Raw genomic sequence first — 17,998 nt, 5'->3', positions numbered from 1 at the left:
AGTATTAGCCCAAATGAGTGATATTTTCCCATGCGGATGCGTCTTTTTTGTTTTTCTCACTCGTGACAAGGCGGGATACATCCGTTTGGTAATACGGAAGACCACATCCAAATACAGAACAACATTCGAAAGGGCAATTTAACTAATTTTCATGGTAGGTATTATAATAGAATTAATTTCTTTTGTGATACAATTTTCCGGCTTCTGTTGTGAATGATTATTGTTATTTTTGCAGAGTTGAATTCAGATCATGTTGCGAGTCCTGTTATACGTAAAATGATTGATAGTGATCCGTTTAAAAGAATATTTGCAAAGGAAGTTAAAAATTCACTCAGTAATAATAATTGCGCGACTGAAGGGAAAATAAGCAACAATTTAATTAAAGGTAAGACCTGTAGAAGCCTACGATAAAATTATGAACCCAGTTGACAACGGACCGTCAGGGATATAATTACAGAATAATTTTATTAGCCTATATGGTGTCAATATGTGTTAATAGGTTATTCATTCAAAGCGAAAATGCACTCGCTAAAGGAGCTGAAAATTAATGACGCGAGATGCGGAGATTTCCATCCAACTGCCCCTATTTTGGCCATCGGTTTATACAATAGACCAGTTTTGTTGCTTGAAGGGTCAAATCATATTGATTCAACAAGAAAGCGGGAAGATCAGGGAAGACGTACCATACTACAGGGTTCTGAAGGTTATCTATATATAATAAAACAACAAGCTTTTGGGGGAGGAGCCTGTGTCTGTCACGGACATTTTGGGGGGAGGAGCCTGTGTCTGTCACGGACACAAGCTCCTCCCCCGAAATGGAACATGCCCAAACATGCCCATCAGATGTCGCCGTGATGACGCAATCTTTTATGACGCAACATCACCACCAGATGTCTATAGCATCGCCGTGATGACGAAATCTTCAAGTACTGGGCAGATTTCCCACGATAAAATATTTAACGGGCAGATGATTAAGCTACAGAAATGCGAATACCAAAAGAGTTCGAATTTACGCTAGACCAAAGTTCCCCGGATTTGACCGAGGCTCAGTTTACTCGTAATGTATCTATTAATTGGAACGTAAGTATAGTGAAGCTGGAGCAATCTGTATTATATATATAGAACTACACGAAATATAAACTTCTCTTCTTTCTCGGGTAAAGACGAATGGAACCAAGTTAGCTACTGGTTGTTACAAGGGTTTAGTTTCTATTTGGAGCTATCCTAGTTGTGTTCTTCTAGCTCAATACTCTACGGATTTTACGTACCCAAAAATTTTTATGGAATCCATTCATCAATCATGTGTTGGCTGCTCACCAGGTAGAAATGGAATGCCACTAACCAGTTTTTTTAAACTATAATATTGGTTTAACTCTGAACAGAATCCCACTCGGTGTCTTGGAGGACATTCAAAGAAAGTCCAACAAGTTTTTTTCTCGCATCCAATGGTTATAAAGGAGAAATAATCGTCTAGTTCACTGAGGTAAAATAATTTGCTTTGGCAATAACATTGAAAGAAGAACTTCCATTTCCTATTCTAAATATTTTCATTTGCTGTTGTTCTTTTGGTTTTATTCTTGGCTTTTCAGGATTGGCAGAAAATTTATACTTTACCAGGGGATTTCTGGATAAATTCATGGAATGTGACTAGTTGTAAACTAGTAATTAGTGACCAAATGAGTCAGTCAGGCAAAAAGGTAAAAATAAAGTACTAATAAAGCAAAACTATTGTATAATGTTGTTGCTTGTATTTTACGGCCATCTAATAATGTTTTGTCTTATAATAATGTATAAGATGTGAAAGTGATTGAAAAATCGGTACAGATCGTAAAAGTGAAATCAGCGCAGGCCGGGGTCGTAAACGAAAAAATTCCAAGTAAATGGAAATGCATAAATTGATATAACCGGCGTAACATTATATTGATTAGTAGCGTACATATTCTGCAATGAATAACCATTATAAATTTATTTAGTCTAGAATTATTAAATACAGATTTTACTTTGAGAAATGTATTTTTAAATTACATTTTCATAACACCCGCGCATTTGTTCTGAGCGAAATATCAGTGCACGCTTCGACATGAACGAAAGTTCGTCTGCAGTTCTGCACTCACTGCAGTTATTGCCTTATTCACTATTCAGCAATCAGCAGACTTCAGTCCTTTGGCAGCAGAGTGTCAGTTAGTTCACACTCCTCAGCATCGACCGTGAGGCTACCAATAAGTACCAACTCAGTACACTGTTACACAAACGTTTTAGTAATAATACCGTTCACGAAATTTTGTTTTGTTTTTCGATTGCCTAATCGACAGTCGTAGTAACTGTGTTATCCACGAGTTCCCCGATCCTCCTACACGTGGTTCAAACAAAGCAATCAAGTTAAGGAAATGATCCAGAAGTCCAACCAGTGCAAGAAATGAGGAATGGATTGTTTCACCTGCATTGGATGTTCAATCCCTGCATGGTGAGAAAAGCGATTGTTACATTTTGTTCTGTGTCTCTATCAAGCCAAAGTTCCCCCATCACTTTGCTTAAATTCAAACAACAATAAGTATAAGCTGTTCAAGTACATTGTGATTGTTGAAGTCTTCTCTGCTCATGAAGAATCCAGCGAAGAACAAGTACCTGATGAAGTTAACTCAAACGTTCAATGTCAGCCTACCTGAACTGCTAGACCCACAATGTTTTGCTGTTTCGTCAGAAAAAAACAAGAATGCCAAATTCCAGCCTAACATAGGAATCAATATGGATCACACAGGTAACAGCTCACACAACACAAGCAAAACAAGATTATTAAGTAGCCTTTAGTAACTCTTAGTTACTTAATGTAAGAATAATCTTTACTGGAAAAACATACAGCAAAATTCTAAACATAAGTCTTTATTTCTCTTCTCAGACTCTGAAATGTTGGAGTCCGACATGGGCTCAAAACTCTGATTGACTGGAAAACGCGAGGAAGACGCATCTTTGTCCAAGGCCTGGAACAAATATGGTGAAGAAAATTGCCCTGAAGTAACCGTAAGAATGGTGAGTGAAGAAAGTTTATTCCCAAATTATTTTTTATTTGGATAGAATGTCAAATGATTTTGATACTCAACGCTGATTTCAAGTCTACTGGCACTTAAAGGCATTTATTGACTATTTCTGTAAATCTCACTGTTTACTTGTAAAATCCAAATCCAAAATTCAGGTTTCTTAAATTTTAAAATTTAAATAGACTAACGATAATGAACTGTGATGGTGACGGTGATTCTCAAGAGTTCCACTGACCCGTTTCAAATTTCCCCCAACACTCCCGCCCATTTTATTCCAAACGAAATATCAGCGCAGCACGCATATTGGCTCGACTCGTAGTGTAGTCAAATTTGGAAAGCCGGGCCCGCCCGGACGTCCTTGGGAATGGCCGAACCCGTGGAGAAACTTTTGCCGAGAGAGACTTGTTGTGCAGTGTACACCCTTGTCCACTGTGGTGTTTACATTCACTAGCTGCTCATTCGATTCCTCGTCTCTCACGGTCTTATTCTCCTCAGCTCAGTGGGCTGCGGCTATTTAGTTGTGTGTTAACCTCTTCTCCACAAAGTTTTAAATGTTCTTCTAATCTCCCTACAGTGCTGTTCGTGCATCGAGCTCTGCAGTCATGAGGACTTGGTACGTGATTCAATGCATTCTTTCTATTAAGTACACAACAAGTGGCTGAATTGTTTCCTTTCGTCTGCTTGTTACGTGATGACGCATGCATGACTGATTCCCAACCATTAAGGTCACGAACATCAAGCCAAACCTGTGCAGTACAAGATAAGAATCCCCCCAGAAATATTTTTTAAAATTCAGTGGTCGAAACAATAAAGTTTCTTGTTCCGTTTTGACTTGGCCCAGGCTCTTGCCACCTGAAAAATGTGAACGCCTTTTTTTGTTTATTTATTTCTACAAACTACACAATCGTTCCATCCACCTGGGCATTGTAAATGTTATAGAGCAAAGACGGAGGAGGAAGACACAAACACCTGGGTCGGTGTGTAAGACAATCAGAGGGCTCGGGGCGGCGGAAGCAGTCTGAAAGTGTGCATTCTTCCTTGTCCTGTCCCTTTTTCATTTTCTTTGCCTTATAATGTAGTGTTGTACACTTGAAATATTATTTTAGAAGCAGCTGCAACGGACCTTTTTTCCACTGACTGCAGCGCCGTTCGATATTTTTCGCCCCCCTGTATATATTGAGGCGCCACCAGCCGGAATCTCGTTCACACCGTCACTCGACGTCGAGCGTTTTCAAACCAACCAAAATCACCTTCCATCCTCCCGAAATGATCATTCCGGCTGATCGTTCATCGCTTCATCTGGATTACGACGGAGATTCGTCATTTGACAGCGAGGTAATGTTTGTACGTTGATTTTTATTTTGTTCTTAAAAAATATTTTTAAATTGACTAGGAAATTAATTTGGAATTAAATTCTTAGGCGGATCAAACGAGATCGTATCCAGTGACCCATCCGCCGGCGGAGGCTCCACTCTGCACGCAATGTCAGCTGACGGATGCTGCCTATTTCGACCTGAGCTGCTTGAAATGTCTGCAGGTGTTTGTCAATCCGCAAACGAGCATTTCGCAGATATTCGCCGTGATGCGCCAGTGGAACCCTCACACTCAGCGATCCATCAAGTTTTGCATTCAACAGGTGAGAAAAGACGAAACGGCCATCATCAAGTCGTAAACTTTTATCGTTTTCCAACGGACTTTTGAAGAAGACACAAACACTTTTGAATATATCAAGTTTTCCCCCTGCAAGAAAGATAACCATTAATTCTTATGTCTTCCGCTTCCTGTCGGACTTGTCTTGTTTGTTTCCCTCCTAACGGGACCCCCAAAACGTGAAGGAGGGGGAAACCCAATTATAAACTTCTTTCTCCCTCGTGTACTGGTTGTTGAGACTTGTTAGCCGCACCGGTCCGTGGCCGTAGCTCAGAGACCTCAATTGTCACACAGAGACAACAATTGTGGATATTTCTGAATGGTAGATCAGGTTCTATTGCTGGGTAATAAAGACAATCCAAATCAATTGTTGACAGGTGTTGGAGCGGAACGGCCATGTCAATGACCGTGACTCCTTATCAGACATGACGCTGCTCCATTTCGCCTGTAAGGCCGGGGCCGCTGGTATTGGAGATCCCCAAGTGGCCGCTGAGGTTATTTCTTTATTTTCTTTATTTTTAACGAGACCACATAATTAAATTTCTATTTATTTTCAAAGGTGGTCCAAGATTTGATATCCCGTGGGGCAGATATTTACGCCCGTTGCAGGTGGACCCAGATGACGCCGTTGCATTACGCTGCACTGTTCGACTCGGAGCCCATCACCAAGATTTTGCTCAACGCCAATCAGGCGATTGATATTGACAGTCCTTGTAACGAATACGAGAACGGCTCCGCACTCCACATCGCCGCTCATAATTTAGCCGTCAACAGCGCACTTGTCCTGGTTGAATTTGGCGCCAATACCAAGTTGAAGGATAATCTTGGACGCACTCCGTTAGGTATTAAACAGTTATTACTTATTAGTGATGCCAGACCAATTTTTTATGTCAAACGATTGCAGAATGTATTCCGGATGGATCAAAGTACGAGCACATTCCACACACGGAGCAGATTATCGGACAATTGCAGGACATTCTGTCTAGAGAAAGCAAGTCCGGCACCAAGTCGCCGGGCAGAAATGGCTACAAGAAAGCAGCTGAGAGTGTGGCCGGAAGAGCTATGCTTAAAACTATGTGGCTTAACGTTGGCGATCGAATATTGGTGGACAAAGCCAAAGGAGCTACGCTAAGGTAATAATTTTAACAAGTTACTCGATACAAAAGTACTGATAGTTTGTAATTGTCTTTGCAGATATTGCGGAACGGTGGACTTTGCTTCCGGAGTTTGGGTTGGTGTAGAGCTGGATACGCCGGAAGGGAAAAACGACGGTATTATCCAGGACACAATCTACTTCAAATGTTCACCCAATCACGGTAAACGTATTTCCTATTATTTCAAAAATACAAAATTTTAATTGCTCCCTTTGGGTTATTATTACCTCCAGGCCTGTTTGTACCTCTAAATCGCGTTTCTAAATACCCCAGTTCTTCCAGCGGATACCAGTCAACCATCACCCTAAAGGCATCCAGCATCCGCCAACTGAATGTGTCAAAAAGTCCCACCAGTAACTATTTCAGAACTTTTCTATAATATTCAAAGTAAAATTGATGTAACGTTTATTTTTATAAAATTTCAGATGTAACCAAGACGCCCGTCAAGGTGGAAGAGATCAACGTCGGCGACAAAGTGATGGTGACGACTCTGAACGGAACTCGCCACCGTGGAGTCGTCCGATTTCGCGGAGAGACCAAATTTGCCAGCGGATTGTGGTACGGTGTTGAGCTGGACAAGCCGGAAGGACGCAACAGCGGATCAGTGCAAGGTGTCGGCTATTTCAGCTGCCCAGAAAAGCACGGCGTCTTCGCTACTGGAAGCAAACTCCAAAAGTAAAATGATAAATTGATGATTTCGGTTCAGCAGACACAAAACGAAAATTAACTTTTGTTTTGTCCACTAGGATACACGTCGAACCGGAACCGCCGCGCAGGGCGACGACACTTACCCGTCGTTCGAGTTTGAATTTACCGGCCAAACCTGCACCCAGCTCCGCTCCGTCTACCATGCGGCGCAGCCTGTCCACCCAGCACCGAGCCAATGAATCATTATTTTCCAATTCCCCGTCATCAGCTGGCCAGGGTCCGCGGTCGCTTGGTTCAAAGTAATAAATCATTTCCCCCCCCCCCCCCACGCCGTTCCGGATGTTTAGCAGCGCTAATCGTTTGGATGTCGTCCTATTTCAGAATCGACAGCAACAAACCGGGATGGCAGAGCATAACGCTCATCGAAACAATCAAACCGACCAAGAAAAAGGCCAATCAGCACTGGCTGGACCTGGGGATGAATGTCCTCTTTAACCACCAGGTGGGCGTTATTAAATACATCGGTCGTGTGCAATTCGCCGAAGGCATCTGGTTGGGTAAAACAATCGATAATTGATTCCCACATTATTTTTTCCCCCTACTTTGGCCAATAACATTTTAACCGTTTGAAATTCCAATGTCTAAATTAGGTCTTGAAATGCGCGATCACGTTGGTCGGCATGATGGCTGTGTCCAGGGCCATCGCTATTTTAACTGCAAAGGTAAAATAATTATTTTTGTGATTCACTTTTATCCGATTACCAATTGCTGTTGTTATGTAATAGCTAATCGCGGGATTATGGTGAGACCGTCATCAGTTACCGTCCGAGGGATCAATGGGGCTACGCTAATCAAACCGGAATAACATAACAACCAATATGAGATTTCTCTTGATACTTGTTTTGACTTTTTAACATTATTTTATTTGCTCTTCACTTTTTTCCATTCGTTGAGACGTTTGTAACAAACATAATTTTATTATCCTCGTAATTCAAAGCTTGTTGTGTCCTACGAATAGAAAATTGGACCGATCACTTGTCTTACTCCAACCCAAAGCGATAAGCAGACGGGCAGTACATTTTTGTTTGAAATTATAAATTATTGAAGTATTAATTAGGTTTACAAGAAAAAAACAAACAAAACAGCACCTCCCAATCTCGATACGATGTGAGGGAGATCGATACTGGAAACAAACAAAGGAGGGAAAGAAACACACGGAAACAGAGAGAAAACGGCTCTAAATTTCAGAAGCGCATTGAATTTTGAGTGAGAAAGTCGAAGAAGAAGAAGAAGGAAATAAATCATAAATGAGGAGGTAATGAGCTGCGAAATGATGAAGTAGTGATAAACCCTGCATTTGATTAAACGCCGTAATTTTAGGGGAGGAAACAAATCAAACAGAAAAAGAAAGGAAAGAGAAAAACATCAAAACAATGGCGACGATTTGTTTTTTGTTATTTCTCCTTGTCCGGTAATTTATTTTGGCGACTTAAGCTCCTTTTCTATTTACTTGAGTTGCTTTAAATCTTGTTTGATTTTCCACATCATTAGTTCCATGCACGCAATAGCGTCTTCTGCACTGTCGTGACCTCCAACTAAAATCAAATTAAGAAATGTCAAGTTTCTTAGGCGATGAGTGTAAGAAAACGGGCAAATGTGAAATACCATCGTTCTGGATGATCTTTTGCAAAATGTCGCCGCACAATGTCCGTAAAGCTTTTTTGTAAGGTGGGCCTCTGGAATGCGGAAACACGACGCTGGTGTCGACGACTGTGTCGTGTATCATCTGGAAAGAAAACAACAATTGGAATGATTAACGGACAAACAAAAACCCGGATTTGGCCTTAATTTATACCCGCAAGGCTCGTAAATCACTGTCGAAACTGTGTCCGATCAGGATGGTCTTGTCGGAAAACTTGCTGAGCAGAACGGCCTGGACGTCTCGGATGGTCGTCTTGACGTTAAGCAAGTCCTCCTCGGTGATGCCACTGAATCGCGTGTTGTGATCGAGAATTGGATTGTCCGGCATGACGAGCGTCTCGTAAACCGTTTTGCAATCAGACGAGATAACGGTGACTCGCGTGAGTTCGGGCCCTTCCGTCGTGTAGCACATCTCGCAATCCAGCGCGTAGACGCCGTAGTTGCCGTCGGGTGGCGGCGTTTTGGACATCGTCCGCACAAATCCCTTGAGGTTGATCAGACTTCCGGTATCACTTACGTGCCATTTTCCCACGGAACAACCGTCGGAATTGGCCTCCCCTTTGCAGCAGGTATAACGAGTCTCACCGCGACGGGCGAAGGGTTTGCCCCAATGGTAGGAACAGGTGTCGTCCCTACAAAACATAATAAAAAGAAAAGAGTTACAACAACTATCATAAAAGATAATGATGAAATTGTCGACTCAACTGTTTGACGGCCAGGCCTTTACTGTTGACTTTGTAAACTTTACTACATCGATCGCAATTGCGCTCGTCAGGTGCTAGGTGGACACTCGGCTTTGTGCGGAATTTGTTGATGGGATTGACAAGGGCTCGGCCTCTTTCATTGGGATCCGGTCGTGGAAACCCATTGAAATCCTGTTGCTCCAGAGTGAGGAGATGTCGTTCCATCAGTTTGTACAGGGTTGCTCCTTTCAAGAGACTGGAATCGATCTTGCTTGATTTTGGCTTTTCAATACTCCAAGACACGGTGGCTCCTCCTTTGCCGGCCAATACAGCCGAGTGGGACATCATCTTCTTGTCATCTGGATGTGAAAAAGGAAAAATTTAATTTAATAACCAAATTATGGGGGGGAAATGAATTTCATACTTTGAATAGTGGAACTCGGATTGCTGTTACTTTCAGCTTCTCGCCGGATGCGCTGGACTACGTTGGTGATGACGTTGGCGTACACGATCCTACTGCTACACTTGGCATAGGACTGCCTTTCTTCTTCGACGGCTCTTTCATAAGCATCTTCTTCCCGGTCGTAAATTTTGAGCGTTTCGTCCACCAGGATGTTGAGATACTTTTGTCGAATATTGGCCGGCACCCGACAGCCCAGTTCAATCGCTATCATGGGACGTGGAAGTTTGGGCGGCGGAGCTTTCACTGCCGGAACGGGTGGCCCAGCTGCTTTGTTGGGAACAGGTCGCCGGAAAGCGTTGTTTCCAGGTAAGGCGGCTCTCTGCAGCGTCGTCGGTTGTTGCTGGTTGGTCGGCAATCCCAAACCAGCCGGAAGACCTGGCGAAACAGTTGCCAGAGCAGCAGCTTTGGGTCTGGAGGTAAGCATACCCATCACGTTAGGAACATGGGCGATTCTCTTCTTTTCTGCTCCACCGGATGACGACGAAGGCGATGGACGTGGAGCAGCGATCCGTTGTGAAGTGGACGAAAGCTGTGGCCAAGATTGCTCTCCGCTCGCCACTTTGGCCTCTTGGAAGCTTTTGAAACGGTCAATCATCATCATGCCCGGAGTAAGGCGTGCAGGTTTGGCACGAACAAGGCTGGATGGTCGGACTGGAGCGTCGACATGAGTATGAGCTACCCGCTGCTTCTTCACGGGAATAATCGCCTCTGAAACGGGAGGCACATCTTCCGATTTCCGCTTCTTGTGATCGTCGGCTTGTCCGTTGCTGCTGCTAGTTGCACTCGGTTTGTATTCCTAAATAAATTGGGCAGTAATTAAAACCTAAACGAGTTTTACGTACACAACTTTTTAAATCTCACCTTGAATATTCGGTAGCACTCTTCGTCCACGTCAGAGTCCGACTCCATTTCCACATCGTGTTTAGATGACTTAGATTCTTCAGATTTAGACTCGGATTTTTTAGATTCAGAAGATTTGCTCTTCTTGGGACTGGAACTGGAACTACCCGATTTTTTATTGCTTGAATGTTTTGATTTGGAATCTTGATCTGAACTTGAACGACTACTTTTCTTCTTTTCCTTTTCCCTTTCTCTTTCTTTCTCTTTCCGCCGGCGTCGTTCCTTTTCTCTTTCACGCTCTTTCTCCTTTTCCCTTTTTCGCCTTTCCTCCTCTTTGGTCTTTCGGTGTTTCTTCTTCGACTCGGACTCGCTAGCCTCTTCCGCATCTTCGAAAAGTTCGAGGTATTTTTCAGGTGTCAGCTGCTGGCCGCTGGCCAAAGAGCTGGGCGTGTAGTCAACTTCGAACGAAACGCTGCTACTGGTCGGTGCTGGACTGTAACTCGGCTCGGTGGATAGAGTCGAGATGGAGCTGGGCGAGTAATCGGCGATTCCAGATTCGAATGTTGAACAACTGGGAGAATACGACGGTTCAACAGAGCTCAATTCTCGAGTGGTTGGCTGGTAGTCGACGTCGCAGTTCAAATTGGACGGAGGGGTGTAGCGATCACTGATGATGTTATCTGAATCCCTACTACTCGGTGTGTAGTTGACGTCGGGAGTGTTTTCTAACGTGGAGGGAGGAGTGTAACCTTCTTCTGTTTTAATTGAGACGACTTTGCTAGGCTTGTAGGTGGCAGTTGAACTAGTGGATGAGTTTCTAGGCACATAATTATCTACTCTAGACGGGACTGAAGTGCTTTCCAAAGTGGATGGTGTATAGGTCTCTTCTGATTTGGCAGCAACCTTACTGCTGGGTTTGTAAGTGGCTACCCGTCCAGAAGAGGGTTTTGTGGGTTCATAATTTTCCACTTTCGAAGGGGTTGTTATGCCTTTCTTGAGAACAGCAATGGGCGTAGGAGTATAGGCGGGGGTTCCGACAGGTATGTTGTAGGATTTGTGACTTTTGCTTTTATGGCTAGATTCTCTAGGATTTCCTTCAACTTTCTTGGGACTGACGGGAGGGGCAAGATGTTCCACAACCTTCTCAACCAGCTTCTGCTGGCCAACAAGTTCCATAATTTTGGAGGCATCAAAATTCTCCAAAAGCTGTCCATTTTCCTTTAGGACCCGTTTGACAGCTTCAGACACTATCTGCTCGATTGACGAAGAATTTTCTCCTTCTTGAGATCCTTGAGATGGGCCAGGATCATGAGCTGCAAAGGTATAAAAGCAGTTAGTATTGCTCTTTTGTGTTGCATAATAGACAAAAACATGCATACTTCTGAGGACCACAGTTGGTTTAGGTGCTCGAACAGGCAAGTGTTCGTGTCGGAATTGACAATGTGGCCTCTCACACGACTCATTTTCGAAATAAGGACAGACGATACTTTTGAAGTATCCAACTGACGGAAGCATGCTTCCCCACAGTCAATATTAATTTGCGATAAATCTCCAATCTTCAATTGAAGACGATTAATTAAGAAAAAAAATGACAATAATGAAAAACCAATGCCCTTCTACAAAGGGGAGGCTCTAATGGTCGGTCAAACAATAATATCCGGAATCCGGATTTTTGATTATTTTTTAACGAATTGACATAAAAGATGATTAAATTAAGATAAATAATTTGGGAAAGAGATCTATAATTTTTTATCAAAATTTTAAGCCATTTAAAAAAGTCAAGGTTAAGTCTCGACCAAAATGCCTTAGATTGAAAAATTGACAACGTCTTGTTGTGAAAAAAAATTTAGTCTCAGAAATTTCAAGGACATACAGACTACGTTCAAATAAAAAATTTCGAACGTGGTGATCGTATATTTCACTAAGTTTCTTATGTTAGATGTGTGACAAGGGTTTTCACAACTGGTTATATCATCTGTTTAAAGATGGACAAAGACACGCAACCCCTGTCGCAGAACACTGACGAAGATACGGAAAATGTAGCGCCGACTGAATCCACCTCGTGGGGATTATTATTTTGGGCCTCTGATCGTGATCTGGACACTGAAAGGCTAAGGTATGATTTATTTTTTTTGTTTCAGTGTTTTGTGAATTAAATTGGGAATTTTTATTTTTGTCAGGCATGGCAAATATTTGTACACTGTTGGTCGTCACGTCATGTGTGATATTGTCATCCATCAAGAAATTACAAAAATCAAAATTGATAATCTTAGTCGAGTACAGTGTGGTTTCAGGAGAATTAGGGACATGACAGCTGATTATCAGACAATCTTAGAAGATTATTCAGCAAATGGAACATTCGTAAATGGTGTTAGAATCGGGAAAGGAAAGAATAAGCTTCTTGCCAATGGTGATGTAATTGCCATGACCTGTCCAAAAGGCAAAGTCTTTACCTACTTGGACACGCAGCACAGGAATCCTGGCTTTCCTACCGACATCAACAAGAAATTTGTCATTGTTGAGAATCTTGGAAAAGGGTAATTATTTGTTTAATGCATAAATACTCTTTTGTTTTACGCTGTTTATTTTCTGCAGATCATTTGGGGAGGTATGGTTGTCTGTTCATAAAAAGACAAACAAAAAATATGCCATCAAAAGCGTACGACGTCAACCAAATGGATTTAGCGAGTTGAAACGCAACGAGGCTATACAACAACTGAAGAACGAATCGGAATTGCTCTGTACGCTGGAACATCCTGGCATTGTTAAGGTATCTCATCATCTCATCATGGTTAATTGTAATAGTAATGAAAGCTCTGCATGAACAATTAGGTTGAAGACAGCATTTGCAAACCCAAATCGATACACCTCGTATTAGAATTGATGAACGGAGGGGACTTGCAGAAACGTATTAAAGATGTGGGTCAGATGGAAGAATCCACAGCAAAATACTATTTTATGCAGTTGGTATTGGCTGTAAAATATCTTCACCAGCAAGGAGTAGTTCATCGAGATCTCAAGCCGGAAAACATCCTGATGTCTAGTCAAAACGAAAACGCCATTCTCAAAGTATTATTTCTCAATCGCTTTGTCGCAGCGTGCGCACATTATTGACGCAACTTTACTTTCCCTTTTTTTAAATTATAGATCTCAGATTTTGGCCTTTCCAAGTTTGTGGATGAAGAGACCGTATGCCAGACCTACTGTGGTACACCGCTGTATCTAGCACCGGAAGTGGCCCGGGATAGGACTTACAAACCATATACGTCAGCGGTCGATGTCTGGAGCCTAGGGGTGATCCTGTTCATTCTGTTATCCGGGTACCACCCATTCATTCATTCACTCTCGACTGATGCTAATATTGCCAAAGGTTCATTTCTCCTTTTCTTATCAAGAATTTTGTTTTCCGCCCTTTTTTCTTTTTTACTGATTCCGGCATTTTTGACCCAGGTCATTTTCTATTGAAAGAACCAAATTGGAGTTCAGTATCGGCTGAAGGATTGGCGTTGGTCAAGAAAATGCTGGAAGTTGACCCCAACAAACGACCTACTTTAGAGGATATCCTGGAAGACCCATGGATGAAAGACAGCCAAGTGGTCAGCAGGGTGAAAGAAATTGTCTTTGCTGATACAAGTACCGTCGATAAGCTCCCCGACTCTTTACTCAGTTGCATCCAAGAAAACGAGTCTATTGATGAACCTGTGCCGAAACGACGGCGGGTAACTCCCTAATAAGAAAAATTTATTTATTATTTTCTCCAGAGAGGCTGTGGTCCGATTATTTTCTCAACAGTTGGCTATTTTTTTTTTCCTTCTTGTTCTCAATACGATCTCTTCATTAAGCAGTTGTATATTTAAAAACGCCTTCCCCTCAGTTTGCCCCCCGTGTTAATTAGTTGGACATGGCCTTTCGGAAGTTTTCATGCATAAAAATCCAGTCAGGTTCCTTTTTTTGATTTTGTGTCTTATTTTTGCTGCCGGTAAAGAAAAAACGAATAAAAAAGAACTCAGTATTACTAAACCTTGTTTTTTAAAAAATGTCTGACCGTAGCAGTTTGAAAGGATTAAACGGATATCCCTGTAGAACAATTATTGATCGGGTGAACTGTTTTTGGTATTTCTGTCAAATTTTCCGGAACTAGTGACGAAATCCCCTGGTAAATAGTGAAAGCTTTAAAAACGGGTGGGCGAGTTTTAGGTAAGATTGATGGAAGGGAAGGCAACCAGTGGGCGCTATATGTATGAGTATCCTGCTGTCAAAAAGAAAGTTTTTCTTCTCACGATACCCTTAAAAAGCCTTCGAGGCTGATATCCTCCAGCCAGCTCTGCCTCGTTTATCTCTTCTTCTTGTTCTTCATACCTGCAGAAATATGTGAACCCCTCTCCAGGGTCTTCCCCTTTGTCCTGGAGCGCCCATGAAAGAACAGGTTTTTTGTTTCCTTCTTCTCATTGATACTTTTTGTTTCTCTTTCAAAGGAAGAAATAAAGAGAGCGTCTGATGGACGACACGATCCATTCGACCTCCAACAGTCTTTTCAAGCACACCACTCCCGGTGACGGAGTTTTAAAAAAATCTATTCGTGACAATTTCAATTCACGCCGGTAAGTGATAATTCAGTTTTGATTGCAACTTTTAAAATAATTTTTGGCGAATCGTTTTTCTGTTTAAAAAGCTATTCAAACCAATGATTCACATCCTTTCATCATCTCATTTAATAATTTTTAAGACAATCATATGTCTACTCCCGAAAATGAGTTAAGGATTTGATTTTTTCGGTTTGGTTTGCCGTGCACATCGCGTGTTATTCGGTCGCGGGTTGATTCACATAGAAATCTCTCTCGCGTGCTGGTGACTCAGTGTGCCCGGAAGTGTCGTGCCGGAGCTTAAAAATTTTCCGATGGGGAACGAAATTCCACCCACGACGTGAACTGTGGACCCTCTCGCTGTGTTGTTGTTGTTTCCTATTTTGGCTGACTCATTGCACCTTTGTTTTGTCGTATAAAGATACGAACGCAAGTCTCTCGCCTATAGAAGCCGGCAGTCGATGTTTCCTACCAATCATTCCACATCCGACATCAAGACCATGACGATCGTGAGCGGGAAACCGGTGAAGCCAACAGCTACAGAATTGACGACGACAACGACGACAAATCGAAAACCCAAATATCTGGTCGCCGTTTTCAGTGTGGTAAGTGCTCATTATTACTAACATAACTATTACGCAGTTATTTGATTGATTCTTGTTATACACATAGTTAGTGGTTTGCATCGTGGCCGTGTTGGTAGTGACCGTGGCGTCTCAAGCGCGGAACAGCACGAGACAGCAGCAAATGGATGAGGATGCTTACAACAACAATGTAGTTTTATCAGCGACCGAGCTGCGCCATCCACGCTACATCGGACGACCTGTCACGGCTCCCGCTGACAACAGTACAGCAGAGTCCATCATTATGAAGAATGTGAAGGCGTTGGTGATGCGGGTCGTCGTCGGGCCAGCAGCAGAGACGCTTGGCAACAACAGCAGCGACGGAACATCAGTTGCCTCAAGACAAATACTTTATTCAGAGATTGGCAGCGCTGATAAAGAACCGGATTCGCGGGGCGCATCCGGCGTGATTTCAAGGAACAATTGATCTGCAACGAAAGAAGAAAAAAAAGTGCACAATCAAAACGAAACGTGTAAAGCGTATATAAATACTCGTTTCGTGCTGGCTTCACAGTCGTGAGAATTCCCATCTCCAACACACACACAAGTCCAACCTAAATAATGTATTGGTACTCGTCATGCTATATTTTTCGAAAAAATCTCATTTAAATTAACTTGACCAATAACAGGCTCGAGATTCAAATATGATCGTCACTCTCCTATACGTAATACGTATGTCATAACCAGATATTCCTTCTTGTAATCAAGTGTCGAAATAAATATTGAATTGTTTGAATCATGCACATGTTGATCTGAGATATCTGTTTGCAATTTGCATTCGAATTGTAATTAGATCTTTTTGGCTGCTGGCAACGTTGATAAGATACCCGATGCTCTTTGTTTCTTCAACCGTATTTGAGTGGATTGGATGTCATCATCAGTTTTCTGTTTTTCGTGACGACCATCGAAGCGTGTGTGGAATAGCTGCCAACGAATTGAACTGCTGATGAGAGTTTTTGTGCGAATATACAAGGAAACCTGAAAATTGGCTTCCGGCGTTGTCTCCGAGTGGGCGGTGTGTGCAAATGAGCACGGGCGGATTAAAAAAAGAAAGAAGAAGAACCCCGCGGTGCTACATCATCACGACGGTATAAAATAAAAACAGCACGAAAAGATCTCGTTTCAAAAAAAAATAATCGTGATTCGACCAGCGCCGATTTTCACGTGAAAATAACAGTAGCTTCACTGTAAAACTGATGATTAAAAAAGGTTAGACTCCCGGAACTTTTCTTCGGCTAAATAACGTTTTCGTATGACCTTCAGCTTTTTCCTCGTGGCAAAGTCAAAATTCGACGGGATAATGTTCTTCCGGAGACAATAATTAGCAGAGAATACCTCCACGAAGATGAAACAAAAACACCAACAACAACTATCTGAGAATGAAGAAAAATGTGCTCTCGGTTCAACGAAGCGCATCTATTTTTTGCGGGAATAATTGATTAGAATAACCAGTTTTTTATTACGTTCGTAATTTAATTTTTTTGTTTTGTAAATTTCTTTTATCAGATTTGAAAAATGTTGATCGTTTCCGTTCAGGAAATAATAAATGCTGGTGTTAGTGCAGCCAGTCAACAAGAAAAATTAGATTTTCCCTTTTTTTGCTGTAGAAAAGAAATTACACCATCACGCACAAAACAGCCAGTATCACGCCCGGCAACGTCACTCTGCTGACTTTTCTAAAAAGGTGAATGTAAATTTAGTTATTGGGCAACACTATATCCGATACTGTGTCAGAAATCCTAAATAGCGGCACTTTCTATCTGTTATACAGATGTCGTAATGCCCGGAATATGGGCACTCCTGTAAATCGAATATCGGAAATATTCGCATGATTCATTTCTTTTTTTTTCAACCCGGAAACGGAAACTCATACCTGACCTTCTAAATATTGACTTAAGGAGAGAGGGAATCTCATTTTTGATGGACTGCATGGTCACTCAAGGTAGAAATGAATCGTCTTCCATTCTGGCATGCTATATGGTATTCTGGCATATTAGCAGTTAGCACCTACTTGGAATCGTTTGTATCTTCCAAGAATCGTTTATCGTATTGTAATCAACAATAGCGTATCAAGCGATTTGATTGATAGTTTTCGTCTGCATTGTTTACCTATTTACTTTCACGAGAGCCGCGGTTTGTATTTTCCTTTCAACTATTCTTTGATTGAGTTGAGCTGTTGCATGGAGTTTTTGATGCCGCTGTTATCCTGGAGTGTGTTGGATGTTTTGATTTATTTTGTTTTTTGTTTGCTTGTGATTTTTCAATGCAATCCCGCTGTAACTGACTGTATAAACATGTCCAATAGGTGGCGCGAGTGTTTTTCGTGAGAAATAACAAACAAAAACAACACGCAGTCGCATCGTGTTGCTTTTGCACTAAAATATGATATTTGCTGGCGGTTAACTGGTTATGACTCATCGTTTCAAGAAATGTCTCATTGTTTATAGTTAGTTTATTCTTTTTGTTGGCTTTAAGATACCTAAATTGAGTACATTCCTATGTACTGCACATGCTCAACGAAAAATTTACCTGTTAAACTTAATTTGTTATTTTTTTTGTCGAATTCCGATTTTCTTCCGTTCATTTATATTCTTGGCTTAAAGTTTTTGTTTTAATTT

General features: G+C 41.8%; 3 protein-coding genes and 1 long non-coding RNA gene across 9 annotated transcripts; 3 read left to right on the top strand and 1 right to left on the bottom strand.

Annotated features, from left to right (window-relative positions):
• The first annotated feature begins 3,008 nt into the window (after positions 1-3,008).
• On the top strand, positions 3,009-7,519 carry LOC124312947 (CAP-Gly domain-containing linker protein 3-like). Of its 5 annotated transcripts, XM_046777552.1 has the most exons (14): positions 3,009-3,027; positions 3,610-3,648; positions 4,142-4,379; positions 4,456-4,671; positions 5,063-5,179; positions 5,245-5,527; positions 5,590-5,818; positions 5,880-6,001; positions 6,073-6,192; positions 6,265-6,514; positions 6,586-6,786; positions 6,869-7,044; positions 7,138-7,209; positions 7,273-7,519. In XM_046777552.1, the coding sequence occupies exons 3-14, from the start codon at positions 4,302-4,304 to the stop codon at positions 7,350-7,352; spliced, it is 1,944 nt and encodes a 647-aa protein (XP_046633508.1). In that variant the 5' UTR covers positions 3,009-3,027; positions 3,610-3,648; positions 4,142-4,301; the 3' UTR covers positions 7,353-7,519. The 5 variants fall into 5 exon arrangements, with proteins under 5 accessions (XP_046633508.1, XP_046633511.1, XP_046633507.1 ...); XM_046777555.1 differs by lacking the exon at positions 3,009-3,027 and having other exon boundaries at positions 3,414-3,648; positions 6,869-6,989; XM_046777551.1 differs by lacking the exon at positions 3,009-3,027 and having other exon boundaries at positions 3,415-3,648; positions 4,145-4,379.
• A 473-nt stretch (positions 7,520-7,992) lies between these two features.
• Positions 7,993-11,747, bottom strand: LOC124312825 (RNA exonuclease 1 homolog). The gene is made up of 7 exons (XM_046777315.1): positions 11,554-11,747; positions 10,196-11,487; positions 9,296-10,130; positions 8,894-9,230; positions 8,343-8,820; positions 8,153-8,273; positions 7,993-8,082 (listed from the first exon to the last, which is right to left on the bottom strand). Exons 1-7 carry the CDS (start codon positions 11,687-11,689, stop codon positions 7,994-7,996), a joined length of 3,288 nt encoding a protein of 1,095 aa, XP_046633271.1. The 5' UTR covers positions 11,690-11,747; the 3' UTR covers position 7,993.
• A 269-nt stretch (positions 11,748-12,016) lies between these two features.
• Positions 12,017-16,119, top strand: LOC124313069 (ovarian-specific serine/threonine-protein kinase Lok-like). 2 transcript variants are annotated; one of them, XM_046777785.1, is made up of 8 exons: positions 12,017-12,290; positions 12,355-12,711; positions 12,770-12,944; positions 13,007-13,243; positions 13,322-13,544; positions 13,625-14,775; positions 15,206-15,362; positions 15,430-16,119. In XM_046777785.1, the coding sequence occupies exons 1-6, from the start codon at positions 12,160-12,162 to the stop codon at positions 13,903-13,905; spliced, it is 1,404 nt and encodes a 467-aa protein (XP_046633741.1). In that variant the 5' UTR covers positions 12,017-12,159; the 3' UTR covers positions 13,906-14,775; positions 15,206-15,362; positions 15,430-16,119. The 2 variants fall into 2 exon arrangements, with proteins under 2 accessions (XP_046633741.1, XP_046633740.1); XM_046777784.1 differs by having other exon boundaries at positions 15,179-15,362.
• Positions 16,120-16,822: 703 nt separating this feature from the next.
• Positions 16,823-17,256, top strand: LOC124313706. The gene is made up of 3 exons (XR_006911011.1): positions 16,823-16,843; positions 16,988-17,064; positions 17,152-17,256. It is a non-coding gene; the product is annotated as an uncharacterized LOC124313706 (long non-coding RNA).
• The last annotated feature ends 742 nt before the right edge of the window (positions 17,257-17,998 follow it).

This window comes from Daphnia pulicaria, chromosome 9 (assembly GCF_021234035.1).
Source record: "Daphnia pulicaria isolate SC F1-1A chromosome 9, SC_F0-13Bv2, whole genome shotgun sequence".
Lineage (NCBI taxonomy): Eukaryota > Metazoa > Arthropoda > Branchiopoda > Diplostraca > Daphniidae > Daphnia > Daphnia pulicaria.
The sequence above is the reverse complement of the archived record's forward strand: the minus strand, read 5'-3'. Positions and strand labels throughout refer to the sequence as shown.